The 14015-nt window shown below is 45.9% G+C and overlaps 1 protein-coding gene across 1 annotated transcript in view; it reads right to left on the bottom strand.

Moving 5' to 3' along the window:
* Positions 1 to 14015, bottom strand: part of nbas (NBAS subunit of NRZ tethering complex) — a gene marked incomplete at its 5' end in the record, with an annotated part of 175661 nt that overhangs the window by 141617 nt on the left and 20029 nt on the right. Inside the window, one exon of the mRNA XM_045212901.1 lies at positions 11271 to 11453. Coding sequence (XP_045068836.1) covers positions 11271 to 11453 — 183 coding nt within the window. The remainder of the gene's footprint in view (positions 1 to 11270; positions 11454 to 14015) is intronic.

Here is a 14015-nt window from a genome sequence, read left to right as displayed (position 1 = left end):
CTACTGTCTAAAACTGTCAGGGTACAGCCTGTTGGCTACTGTCTAAAACTGTCAGGGTACAGCCTGTTGGCTACTGTCTAAAACTGTCAGGATACAGCCTGTTGGCTACTGTCTAAAACTGTCAGGATACAGCCTGTTGGCTACTGTCTAAAACTGTCAGGGTACAGCCTGTTGGCTACTGTCTAAAACTGTCAGGGTACAGCCTGTTGGCTACTGTCTAAAACTGTCAGGATACAGCCTGTTGGCTACTGTCTAAAACTGTCAGGATACAGCCTGTTGGCTACTGTCTAAAACTGTCAGGATACAGCCTGTTGGCTACTGTCTAAAACTGTCAGGATACAGCCTGTTGGCTACTGTCTAAAACTGTCAGGATACAGCCTGTTGGCTACTGTCTAAAACTGTCAGGATACAGCCTGTTGGCTACTGTCTAAAACTGTCAGGATACAGCCTGTTGGCTACTGTCTAAAACTGTCAGGATACAGCCTGTTGGCTACTGTCTAAAACTGTCAGGGTACAGCCTGTTGGCTACTGTCTAAAACTGTCAGGATACAGCCTGTTGGCTACTGTCTAAAACTGTCAGGATACAGCCTGTTGGCTACTGTCTAAAACTGTCAGGTACAGCCTGTTGGCTACTGTCTAAAACTGTCAGGATACAGCCTGTTGGCTACTGTCTAAAACTGTCAGGATACAGCCTGTTGGCTACTGTCTAAAACTGTCAGGATACAGCCTATTGGCTACTGTCTAAAACTGTCAGGATACAGCCTGTTGGCTACTGTCTAAAACTGTCAGGATACAGCCTGTTGGCTACTGTCTAAAACTGTCAGGATACAGCCTGTTGGCTACTGTCTAAAACTGTCAGGATACAGCCTGTTGGCTACTGTCTAAAACTGTCAGGATACAGCCTGTTGGCTACTGTCTAAAACTGTCAGGATACAGCCTGTTGGCTACTGTCTAAAACTGTCAGGATACATACAGCCTGTTGGCTACTGTCTAAAACTGTCAGGATACATACAGCCTGTTGGCTACTGTCTAAAACTGTCAGGATACAGCCTATTGGCAACTGTCTGAAACTGTCAGGATACAGCCTGTTGGCTACTGTCTAAAACTGTCAGGATACAGCCTGTTGGCTACTGTCTAAAACTGTCAGGATACAGCCTGTTGGCTACTGTCTAAAACTGTCAGGGTACAGCCTGTTGGCTACTGTCTAAAACTGTCAGGGTACAGCCTGTTGGCTACTGTCTAAAACTGTCAGGTACAGCCTGTTGGCTACTGTCTAAAACTGTCAGGATACAGCCTGTTGGCTACTGTCTAAAACTGTCAGGATACAGCCTGTTGGCTACTGTCTAAAACTGTCAGGGTACAGCCTGTTGGCTACTGTCTAAAACTGTCAGGATACAGCCTGTTGGCTACTGTCTAAAACTGTCAGGATACAGCCTGTTGGCTACTGTCTAAAACTGTCAGGGTACAGCCTGTTGGCTACTGTCTAAAACTGTCAGGATACAGCCTGTTGGCTACTGTCTAAAACTGTCAGGATACAGCCTGTTGGCTACTGTCTAAAACTGTCAGGATACAGCCTGTTGGCTACTGTCTAAAACTGTCAGGATACAGCCTGTTGGCTACTGTCTAAAACTGTCAGGGTACAGCCTGTTGGCTACTGTCTAAAACTGTCAGGGTACAGCCTGTTGGCTACTGTCTAAAACTGTCAGGATACAGCCTGTTGGCTACTGTCTAAAACTGTCAGGATACAGCCTGTTGGCTACTGTCTAAAACTGTCAGGATACAGCCTGTTGGCTACTGTCTAAAACTGTCAGGATACAGCCTGTTGGCTACTGTCTAAAACTGTCAGGATACAGCCTGTTGGCTACTGTCTAAAACTGTCAGGATACAGCCTGTTGGCTACTGTCTAAAACTGTCAGGATACAGCCTGTTGGCTACTGTCTAAAACTGTCAGGATACAGCCTGTTGGCTACTGTCTAAAACTGTCAGGGTACAGCCTGTTGGCTACTGTCTAAAACTGTCAGGATACAGCCTGTTGGCTACTGTCTAAAACTGTCAGGGTACAGCCTGTTGGCTACTGTCTAAAACTGTCAGGGTACAGCCTGTTGGCTACTGTCTAAAACTGTCAGGGTACAGCCTGTTGGCTACTGTCTAAAACTGTCAGGATACAGCCTGTTGGCTACTGTCTAAAACTGTCAGGATACAGCCTGTTGGCTACTGTCTAAAACTGTCAGGATACAGCCTGTTGGCTACTGTCTAAAACTGTCAGGATACAGCCTGTTGGCTACTGTCTAAAACTGTCAGGATACAGCCTGTTGGCTACTGTCTAAAACTGTCAGGATACAGCCTGTTGGCTACTGTCTAAAACTGTCAGGGTACAGCCTGTTGGCTACTGTCTAAAACTGTCAGGGATACAGCCTGTTGGCTACTGTCTAAAACTGTCAGGATACAGCCTGTTGGCTACTGTCTAAAACTGTCAGGATACAGCCTGTTGGCTACTGTCTAAAACTGTCAGGATACAGCCTGTTGGCTACTGTCTAAAACTGTCAGGATACAGCCTGTTGGCTACTGTCTAAAACTGTCAGGATACAGCCTGTTGGCTACTGTCTAAAACTGTCAGGATACAGCCTGTTGGCTACTGTCTAAAACTGTCAGGGTACAGCCTGTTGGCTACTGTCTAAAACTGTCAGGATACAGCCTGTTGGCTACTGTCTAAAACTGTCAGGATACAGCCTGTTGGCTACTGTCTAAAACTGTCAGGATACAGCCTGTTGGCTACTGTCTAAAACTGTCAGGATACAGCCTGTTGGCTACTGTCTAAAACTGTCAGGATACAGCCTGTTGGCTACTGTCTAAAACTGTCAGGATACAGCCTGTTGGCTACTGTCTAAAACTGTCAGGATACAGCCTATTGGCTACTGTCTAAAACTGTCAGGATACAGCCTGTTGGCTACTGTCTAAAACTGTCAGGATACAGCCTGTTGGCTACTGTCTAAAACTGTCAGGATACAGCCTGTTGGCTACTGTCTAAAACTGTCAGGATACAGCCTGTTGGCTACTGTCTAAAACTGTCAGGATACAGCCTGTTGGCTACTGTCTAAAAGCCTGTTGGCTACTGTCTAAAACTGTCAGGATACAGCCTGTTGGCTACTGTCTAAAACTGTCAGGATACAGCCTGTTGGCTACTGTCTAAAACTGTCAGGATACAGCCTGTTGGCTACTGTCTATAACTGTCAGGATACAGCCTGTTGGCTACTGTCTAAAACTGTCAGGATACAGCCTGTTGGCTACTGTCTAAAACTGTCAGGATACAGCCTGTTGGCTACTGTCTAAAACTGTCAGGATACAGCCTGTTGGCTACTGTCTAAAACTGTCAGGGTACAGCCTGTTGGCTGCTGTCTAAAGTGTCAGGATACAGCCTGTTGGCTACTGTCTAAAACTGTCAGGATACAGCCTGTTGGCTACTGTCTAAAACTGTCAGGATACAGCCTGTTGGCTACTGTCTAAAACTGTCAGGATACAGCCTGTTGGCTACTGTCTAAAACTGTCAGGATACAGCCTGTTGGCTACTGTCTAAAACTGTCAGGATACAGCCTGTTGGCTACTGTCTAAAACTGTCAGGATACAGCCTGTTGGCTACTGTCTAAAACTGTCAGGATACAGCCTGTTGGCTACTGTCTAAAACTGTCAGGGTTCAGCCTGTTGGCTACTGTCTAAAACTGTCAGGGTACAGCCTGTTGGCTACTGTCTAAAACTGTCAGGATACAGCCTGTTGGCTACTGTCTAAAACTGTCAGGATACAGCCTGTTGGCTACTGTCTAAAACTGTCAGGGTACAGCCTGTTGGCTACTGTCTAAAACTGTCAGGGTACAGCCTGTTGGCTACTGTCTAAAACTGTCAGGATACAGCCTGTTGGCTACTGTCTAAAACTGTCAGGATACAGCCTGTTGGCTACTGTCTAAAACTGTCAGGATACAGCCTGTTGGCTACTGTCTAAAACTGTCAGGATACAGCCTGTTGGCTACTGTCTAAAACTGTCAGGATACAGCCTGTTGGCTACTGTCTAAAACTGTCAGGATACAGCCTGTTGGCTACTGTCTAAAACTGTCAGGATACAGCCTGTTGGCTACTGTCTAAAACTGTCAGGGTACAGCCTGTTGGCTACTGTCTAAAACTGTCAGGATACAGCCTGTTGGCTACTGTCTAAAACTGTCAGGATACAGCCTGTTGGCTACTGTCTAAAACTGTCAGGATACAGCCTGTTGGCTACTGTCTAAAACTGTCAGGATACAGCCTGTTGGCTACTGTCTAAAACTGTCAGGATACAGCCTATTGGCTACTGTCTAAAACTGTCAGGATACAGCCTATTGGCTACTGTCTAAAACTGTCAGGATACAGCCTATTGGCTACTGTCTAAAACTGTCAGGATACAGCCTGTTGGCTACTGTCTAAAACTGTCAGGATACAGCCTGTTGGCTACTGTCTAAAACTGTCAGGATACAGCCTGTTGGCTACTGTCTAAAACTGTCAGGATACAGCCTGTTGGCTACTGTCTAAAACTGTCAGGATACAGCCTGTTGGCTACTGTCTAAAACTGTCAGGATACAGCCTATTGGCTACTGTCTAAAACTGTCAGGATACAGCCTGTTGGCTACTGTCTAAAACTGTCAGGATACAGCCTGTTGGCTACTGTCTAAAACTGTCAGGATACAGCCTGTTGGCTACTGTCTAAAACTGTCAGGATACAGCCTGTTGGCTACTGTCTAAAACTGTCAGGATACAGCCTGTTGGCTACTGTCTAAAACTGTCAGGGTACAGCCTGTTGGCTACTGTCTAAAACTGTCAGGATACAGCCTGTTGGCTACTGTCTAAAACTGTCAGGATACAGCCTGTTGGCTACTGTCTAAAACTGTCAGGATACAGCCTGTTGGCTACTGTCTAAAACTGTCAGGATACAGCCTGTTGGCTACTGTCTAAAACTGTCAGGATACAGCCTGTTGGCTACTGTCTAAAACTGTCAGGATACAGCCTGTTGGCTACTGTCTAAAACTGTCAGGATACAGCCTGTTGGCTACTGTCTAAAACTGTCAGGGTTCAGCCTGTTGGCTACTGTCTAAAACTGTCAGGATACAGCCTGTTGGCTACTGTCTAAAACTGTCAGGGTTCAGCCTGTTGGCTACTGTCTAAAACTGTCAGGGTACAGCCTGTTGGCTACTGTCTAAAACTGTCAGGATACAGCCTGTTGGCTACTGTCTAAAACTGTCAGGATACAGCCTGTTGGCTACTGTCTAAAACTGTCAGGGTTCAGCCTGTTGGCTACTGTCTAAAACTGTCAGGATACAGCCTGTTGGCTACTGTCTAAAACTGTCAGGGTACAGCCTGTTGGCTACTGTCTAAAACTGTCAGGATACAGCCTGTTGGCTACTGTCTAAAACTGTCAGGATACAGCCTGTTGGCTACTGTCTAAAACTGTCAGGGTACAGCCTGTTGGCTACTGTCTAAAACTGTCAGGATACAGCCTGTTGGCTACTGTCTAAAACTGTCAGGATACAGCCTGTTGGCTACTGTCTAAAACTGTCAGGATACAGCCTGTTGGCTACTGTCTAAAACTGTCAGGGTACAGCCTGTTGGCTACTGTCTAAAACTGTCAGGGTACAGCCTGTTGGCTACTGTCTAAAACTGTCAGGTACAGCCTGTTGGCTACTGTCTAAAACTGTCAGGATACAGCCTGTTGGCTACTGTCTAAAACTGTCAGGGTACAGCCTGTTGGCTACTGTCTAAAACTGTCAGGATACAGCCTGTTGGCTACTGTCTAAAACTGTCAGGGTACAGCCTGTTGGCTACTGTCTAAAACTGTCAGGATACAGCCTGTTGGCTACTGTCTAAAACTGTCAGGGTACAGCCTGTTGGCTACTGTCTAAAACTGTCAGGATACAGCCTGTTGGCTACTGTCTAAAACTGTCAGGATACAGCCTGTTGGCTACTGTCTAAAACTGTCAGGATACAGCCTGTTGGCTACTGTCTAAAACTGTCAGGGTACAGCCTGTTGGCTACTGTCTAAAACTGTCAGGGTACAGCCTGTTGGCTACTGTCTAAAACTGTCAGGATACAGCCTGTTGGCTACTGTCTAAAACTGTCAGGATACAGCCTGTTGGCTACTGTCTAAAACTGTCAGGATACAGCCTGTTGGCTACTGTCTAAAACTGTCAGGGTTCAGCCTGTTGGCTACTGTCTAAAACTGTCAGGATACAGCCTGTTGGCTACTGTCTAAAACTGTCAGGGTTCAGCCTGTTGGCTACTGTCTAAAACTGTCAGGATACAGCCTGTTGGCTACTGTCTAAAACTGTCAGGATACAGCCTGTTGGCTACTGTCTAAAACTGTCAGGATACAGCCTGTTGGCTACTGTCTAAAACTGTCAGGATACAGCCTGTTGGCTACTGTCTAAAACTGTCAGGATACAGCCTGTTGGCTACTGTCTAAAACTGTCAGGATACAGCCTGTTGGCTACTGTCTAAAACTGTCAGGATACAGCCTGTTGGCTACTGTCTAAAACTGTCAGGATACAGCCTGTTGGCTACTGTCTAAAACTGTCAGGATACAGCCTATTGGCTACTGTCTAAAACTGTCAGGATACAGCCTGTTGGCTACTGTCTAAAACTGTCAGGATACAGCCTGTTGGCTACTGTCTAAAACTGTCAGGATACAGCCTGTTGGCTACTGTCTAAAACTGTCAGGATACAGCCTGTTGGCTACTGTCTAAAACTGTCAGGATACAGCCTGTTGGCTACTGTCTAAAACTGTCAGGATACAGCCTGTTGGCTACTGTCTAAAACTGTCAGGATACAGCCTGTTGGCTACTGTCTAAAACTGTCAGGATACAGCCTGTTGGCTACTGTCTAAAACTGTCAGGGTACAGCCTGTTGGCTACTGTCTAAAACTGTCAGGATACAGCCTGTTGGCTACTGTCTAAAACTGTCAGGGTACAGCCTGTTGGCTACTGTCTAAAACTGTCAGGGTACAGCCTGTTGGCTACTGTCTAAAACTGTCAGGATACAGCCTGTTGGCTACTGTCTAAAACTGTCAGGATACAGCCTGTTGGCTACTGTCTAAAACTGTCAGGTACAGCCTGTTGGCTACTGTCTAAAACTGTCAGGATACAGCCTGTTGGCTACTGTCTAAAACTGTCAGGGTACAGCCTGTTGGCTACTGTCTAAAACTGTCAGGATACAGCCTGTTGGCTACTGTCTAAAACTGTCAGGATACAGCCTGTTGGCTACTGTCTAAAACTGTCAGGATACAGCCTGTTGGCTACTGTCTAAAACTGTCAGGATACAGCCTGTTGGCTACTGTCTAAAACTGTCAGGATACAGCCTGTTGGCTACTGTCTAAAACTGTCAGGGTACAGCCTGTTGGCTACTGTCTAAAACTGTCAGGATACAGCCTGTTGGCTACTGTCTAAAACTGTCAGGATACAGCCTGTTGGCTACTGTCTAAAACTGTCAGGATACAGCCTGTTGGCTACTGTCTAAAACTGTCAGGATACAGCCTGTTGGCTACTGTCTAAAACTGTCAGGGTTCAGCCTGTTGGCTACTGTCTAAAACTGTCAGGATACAGCCTGTTGGCTACTGTCTAAAACTGTCAGGGTTCAGCCTGTTGGCTACTGTCTAAAACTGTCAGGGTACAGCCTGTTGGCTACTGTCTAAAACTGTCAGGATACAGCCTGTTGGCTACTGTCTAAAACTGTCAGGGTACAGCCTGTTGGCTACTGTCTAAAACTGTCAGGATACAGCCTGTTGGCTACTGTCAGGATACAGCCTGTTGGCTACTGTCAGGATACAGCCTATTGGCTACTGTCTAAAACTGTCAGGATACAGCCTATTGTTGGCTACTGTCTAAAACTGTCAGGATACAGCCTATTGGCTACTGTCTAAAACTGTCAGGATACAGCCTGTTGGCTACTGTCTAAAACTGTCAGGATACAGCCTGTTGGCTACTGTCTAAAACTGTCAGGATACAGCCTGTTGGCTACTGTCTAAAACTGTCAGGATACAGCCTGTTGGCTACTGTCTAAAACTGTCAGGTACAGCCTGTTGGCTACTGTCTAAAACTGTCAGGGTACAGCCTGTTGGCTACTGTCTAAAACTGTCAGGATACAGCCTGTTGGCTACTGTCTAAAACTGTCAGGATACAGCCTGTTGGCTACTGTCTAAAACTGTCAGGATACAGCCTGTTGGCTACTGTCTAAAACTGTCAGGATACAGCCTGTTGGCTACTGTCTAAAACTGTCAGGATACAGCCTGTTGGCTACTGTCTAAAACTGTCAGGATACAGCCTGTTGGCTACTGTCTAAAACTGTCAGGATACAGCCTGTTGGCTACTGTCTAAAACTGTCAGGGTACAGCCTGTTGGCTACTGTCTAAAACTGTCAGGATACAGCCTGTTGGCTACTGTCTAAAACTGTCAGGATACAGCCTGTTGGCTACTGTCTAAAACTGTCAGGATACAGCCTGTTGGCTACTGTCTAAAACTGTCAGGATACAGCCTGTTGGCTACTGTCTAAAACTGTCAGGATACAGCCTGTTGGCTACTGTCTAAAACTGTCAGGATACAGCCTGTTGGCTACTGTCTAAAACTGTCAGGATACAGCCTATTGGCTACTGTCAGGATACAGCCTGTTGGCTACTGTCTAAAACTGTCAGGGTACAGCCTGTTGGCTACTGTCTAAAACTGTCAGGGTACAGCCTGTTGGCTACTGTCTAAAACTGTCAGGATACAGCCTGTTGGCTACTGTCTAAAACTGTCAGGATACAGCCTGTTGGCTACTGTCTAAAACTGTCAGGATACAGCCTGTTGGCTACTGTCTAAAACTGTCAGGGTACAGCCTGTTGGCTACTGTCTAAAACTGTCAGGATACAGCCTGTTGGCTACTGTCTAAAACTGTCAGGGTACAGCCTGTTGGCTACTGTCTAAAACTGTCAGGATACAGCCTGTTGGCTACTGTCTAAAACTGTCAGGGTACAGCCTGTTGGCTACTGTCAGGATACAGCCTGTTGGCTACTGTCAGGATACAGCCTGTTGGCTACTGTCAGGATACAGCCTGTTGGCTACTGTCAGGATACAGCCTGTTGGCTACTGTCAGGATACAGCTGTATATAGCCTCGTTATTGTTATTTTATTGTGTTACTTTTTATTTTATTTTTTACTTTAGTTTATTTAGTAAATATTTTCTTAACTCTATTACTTGAACTGCATTGTTGGTTAAGGTCTTGTAAGTAAGCATTTCACGGTATATGTGACAACTAAAATGTGATTTGATACGAAGTTTTGGTCATATGAGCGGAAAATTGAAGTTGTGAGAATTCTTTGCAACTTCCTGCACGCGTTTCCAGTGAACACTGAGGAAGTACCAGACAGTACAGGCTGAACCCTGACAGTAGCCAACAGGGTACTGTCTAAAAAGGATACAGCCTGTTGGCTACTGTCATGTCGCAGTGAATGTTCCCACAGGGGGTACCGGTACCGAGTCAATGTGCGGGGGTACAGGTTTGTCGAGGTAATTTGTACATGTAGGTAGGGGTACAGTGACTATGCATAGATAATAAACAGCGAGTAGCAGCAGTGTAAAAACAAAGGGGGGTAGGGTCAATGTAAATAGTCCGGGTGGCCATTTGATTAATTGCTCTGCAGTCTTATGGCTTGAGGGTAGAAGCTGTTAAGGAGCCTTTTGGACCTGGACTTTGTGCTCTGGTACCGCTTGCCGTGCGGAAGCAGAGAGAACAGTCTATGACTTGGGTGACTGGAGTCTTTGACAATTTTGAGGGCCTTCCTCTGACAGAGGTCCTGGATGGCAGGAAGCTTGGCCCCAGTGTTGTACTGGGCCGTACACACTACCCTCTGTAGTGCCTTATGGTCGGATGCCGAACAGTTGCCATACCAGGCGGTGATGCAACCAGTCAGGATGCTCTCGATGGTGCAGCTGTATAACTTTTTGAGGATCTGGGGACACATGCCATATCTTTTCAGTCTCCTGAGGGGGAAAAGGTGTTGTTGTGCCCTCTTCACGACTGTCTTGGTGTGTTTGGACCATGATAGTTTGTTGGTGATGTGGACTCTCGACCCGCTCCACTACAGCCCCGTCGATGAGAATGGGGACATGTTCAGCCCTCCTTTTCCTGTAGTCCACGATCAGCTCCTTTGTCTTGCTCACGTTGAGGGAGAGGTTGTTGTCCGTCAGGAAGTCCAGGATCCAATTGCAGAGGGAGGTGTTTAGTCCCAGGGTCCTTAGCTTAGTGATGAGCTTTGTGGCTACCGACGTGAGTGCTACCTTGTGGTAGTCATTTAGGCAGGTTACCTTCGCTTTCTTGGGCACAGGGACTATGGTGGTCTGCTTGAAACGTAGGTATTACAGACTCGGTCAGGGAGAGGTTGAAAATGTCAGTGAAGACACTTGCCAGTTGGTCCGCGCATGCTCTGAGTACACGTCCTGGTAATCCGTCTGGCCCCGCGGCCTGAATGTTGATCTGTTTAAAGGTCTTGCTCACATCGGCTACGGAGAGCGTGATCACACAGTCGTCCGGAACAGCTGGTGCTCTCATGCATGCTTCAGTGTTGCTCGTCTGGTAGGCTCGCATCACTGGGCAGCTCGCGGCTGGGTTTCCCTTTGTAGTCCGTAATAGTTTGCAAGCGTCAGAGCCGGTGTAGTAGGATTCAATCTTAGTCTTGTATTGACACTTTGTGGAGTAGTACTCTTACCCTAACTCTGGTTAAAATGGGGGGAATACAGTGACCTAGCATCCAGTTCGCTCCGTCCCCCGGACGCTTGTTCCCCTTTTCTAAACGGTATACGCATGTGCTACACAGAAAACATGCCACTGATATTCACACTTCTACTCAATACAACACATATCGAATTAACTAAACACTGTTCACTGTATAATAGAATATTCTAAAATGTTGGTATCATAAGTATCATGAGGTTTTGGTACCGTGATATTACCGTGGTACCGGGATACCGTGCAACACTACTGGAGACAGGGGAGATGAACACACACATTATACACACACACACACACACACACACACACAAACACACAGCGGTCTTAGTGGTCGGAGGTAGTCGAGTTCCACCAGCTGTGGTCTAACGTGTGTGTGTGTGTGTGTGTGTGTGTGTGTCTAACGTGTGTGTGTGTGTGTGTGTGTGTGTGTGTGTGTGTGTGTGTGTGTGTGTGTCTAACGTGTGTGTGTGTGTGTGAAATCTGTGTGTGTTCTTACATGTAGTGGTCGGAGGTAGTTGAGCTGGTTCTTCCACCATGTGTGGTCGCTGACGGCAGTCAGAACAGCCTTCGTGGTCAGGCCAGTACTGGCCAGGACCTCTATGGTTCTATTGGTGGTACGATGGAGCAGGTCCCCTGCAGCGCCCCCCACTGGTGAAACAGAGCTGTGAGGACCAGCGGACTGCAGAGGGGAGGACAGTGGGGTCACCGTTAGTACAAAACTAATACAGCCTTCACCAGGGTTGCAACATCCCATAACTTCCTGAAAATGTCCAGGTCTTCCAGTAATCATGATTCCCAGAATAACAAGGAAGTAATAATGACATCCATTTCTCGAAAAACTGAAAATATTGGTAAATGTATCTGAATTTGGCAACCCTAGTCTTCATATAGCACAGAGAAGCTACTATGCAGGTAATCCATAGTAGCACTAGAAGAGACATTGAGGTTATCTCTGCTCAAACACCCAGCAGCTAGAAGAGATATCATGGAGGAACAATTACTGTATCAAATCAGACTTGTGAACGGACACTGAGACCGAGGGCGACATTTCCGTTGTGCGAAAGCAATGTGTTACATTTACCATACACCTCATTATAATCTGGCAGCATGATTTCATTTTAATCTTTTCATCACAAATATGTGTTAAAAATAGCACTAATTATGTATTGCTCAGTTTGCTAATTTCTAGTTAAATTATCTCCTCCTTGTAACGCACATTGTTGAAGAAAAGTTCAAAATTAAATAAAACTGCCAGATTGCAATAAGGTTTATGGTATTTTTAAAAACTAAAAACATTGTTTTTAGAACCACTAAAATGTCGCAGTGAATAACAATGTTCCCACAGCCTCATGAGAGGTGAGAGTAGTTCAGCAGTTGTTGGCTGTAATGTTGTAGTGGTGTTTGGACAGTGTTGTGTTGTTGGCTGTAATGTTGTAGTGGTGTTTGGACAGTGTTGTGTTGTTGGCTGTAATGTTGTAGTGGTGTTTGGACAGTGTTGTGTTGTTGGCTGTAATGTTGTAGTGGTGTTTGGACAGTGTTGTGTTGTTGGCTGTAATGTTGTAGTGGTGTTTGGACAGTGTTGCGTTGTTGGCTGTAATGTTGTAGTGGTGTTTGGACAGTGTTGTGTTGTTGGCTGTAATGTTGTAGTGGTGTTTGGACAGTGTTGTGTTGTTGGCTGTAATGTTGTAGTGGTGTTTGGACAGTGTTGTGTTGTTGGCTGTAATGTTGTAGTGGTGTTTGGACAGTGTTGTGTTGTTGGCTGTAATGTTGTAGTGGTGTTTGGACAGTGTTGTGTTGTTGGCTGTAATGTTGTAGTGGTGTTTGGACAGTGTTGTGTTGTTGGCTGTAATGTTGTAGTGGTGTTTGGACAGTGTTGTGTTGTTGGCTGTAATGTTGTAGTGGTGTTTGGACAGTGTTGTGTTGTTGGCTGTAATGTTGTAGTGGTGTTTGGACAGTGTTGTGTTGTTGGCTGTAATGTTGTAGTGGTGTTTGGACAGTGTTGTGTTGTTGGCTGTAATGTTGTAGTGGTGTTTGGACAGTGTTGTGTTGTTGTACAGTCGTGGTCAAAAGTTTTGAGAATGACACAAGTATTGGTCTTCACAAAGTTTGCTGCTTCAGTGTTTTTAGATATTTTTATCAGATGTTACTATGGTATGCTGAAGTATAATTACAAGCATTCCATAAGTGTCAAAGGCTTTTATTGACAATTACATTAAGTTTATGCAAAGAGTCAATATTTGCGGTGTTGACCCTTCTTTTTCAAGACCTCTGCAATCCGCCCTGGCATGCTGTCAATTAACTTCTGGGCCACATCCTGACTGATGGCAGCCCATTCTTGCATAATCAATGCTTGGAGTTTGTCAGAATTTGTGGGGTTTTGTTTGTCCACCCGCCTCTTGAGGATCGACCACAAGTTCTCAATGGGATTAAGGTCTGGGGAGTTTCCTGGCCATGGACCCAAAATGTCGATGTTTTGTTCCCCGAGCCACTTAGTTATCACTTTTGCCTTATGGCAAGGTGCTCCATCATGCTGGAAAAGGCATTGTTCATCATCAAACTGTTCTTGGATGGTTGGGAGAAGTTGCTCTCGGAGGATGTGTTGGTACCATTCTTTATTCATGGCTGTGTTATTAGGCAAAATTGTGAGTGAGCCCACTCCCTTGGCTGAGAAGCAACCCCACACATGAATGGTCTCAGGATGCTTTACTGTTGGCATGACACAGGACTGACGGTAGCGCTCACCTTGTCTTCTCCGGACAAGCTTTTTTCCGGATGCCCCAAACAATCGGAAAGGGGAATCATCAAAGAAAATGACTTTATCCCAGTACTCAGCAGTCCAATCCCTGTACCTTTTGCAGAATATCAGTCTGTCCCTGATGTTTTTCCTGGAGAGAAGTGGCTTCTTTGATGCCCTTCTTGACACCAGGCCATCCTCCAAAAGTCTTCACCTCACTGTGCGTGCAGATGCACTCACACCTGCCTGCTGCCATTCCTGAGCAAGCTCTGCACTGGTGGTGCCCCGATCCCGCAGCTGTATCAACTTTAGGAGACGGTCCTGGCGCTTGCTGGACTTTCTTGGGCGCCCTGAAGCCTTCTTCACAACAATTGAACCTCTCTCCTTCAAGTTTCTTGATGACCCGATAAATGTTTGATTTAGTTTTTTTTAGGATTAAGTTCATTTTCATGGCAAAGAGGGACTTTGCAATTAATTGCAATTCATCTGATCACTCTTCATAACATT

Source organism: Coregonus clupeaformis, unplaced genomic scaffold (assembly GCF_020615455.1).
Source record: "Coregonus clupeaformis isolate EN_2021a unplaced genomic scaffold, ASM2061545v1 scaf0062, whole genome shotgun sequence".
Classification (NCBI taxonomy): domain Eukaryota; kingdom Metazoa; phylum Chordata; class Actinopteri; order Salmoniformes; family Salmonidae; genus Coregonus; species Coregonus clupeaformis.
This window is presented reverse-complemented; position numbering and strand designations above follow the sequence as displayed.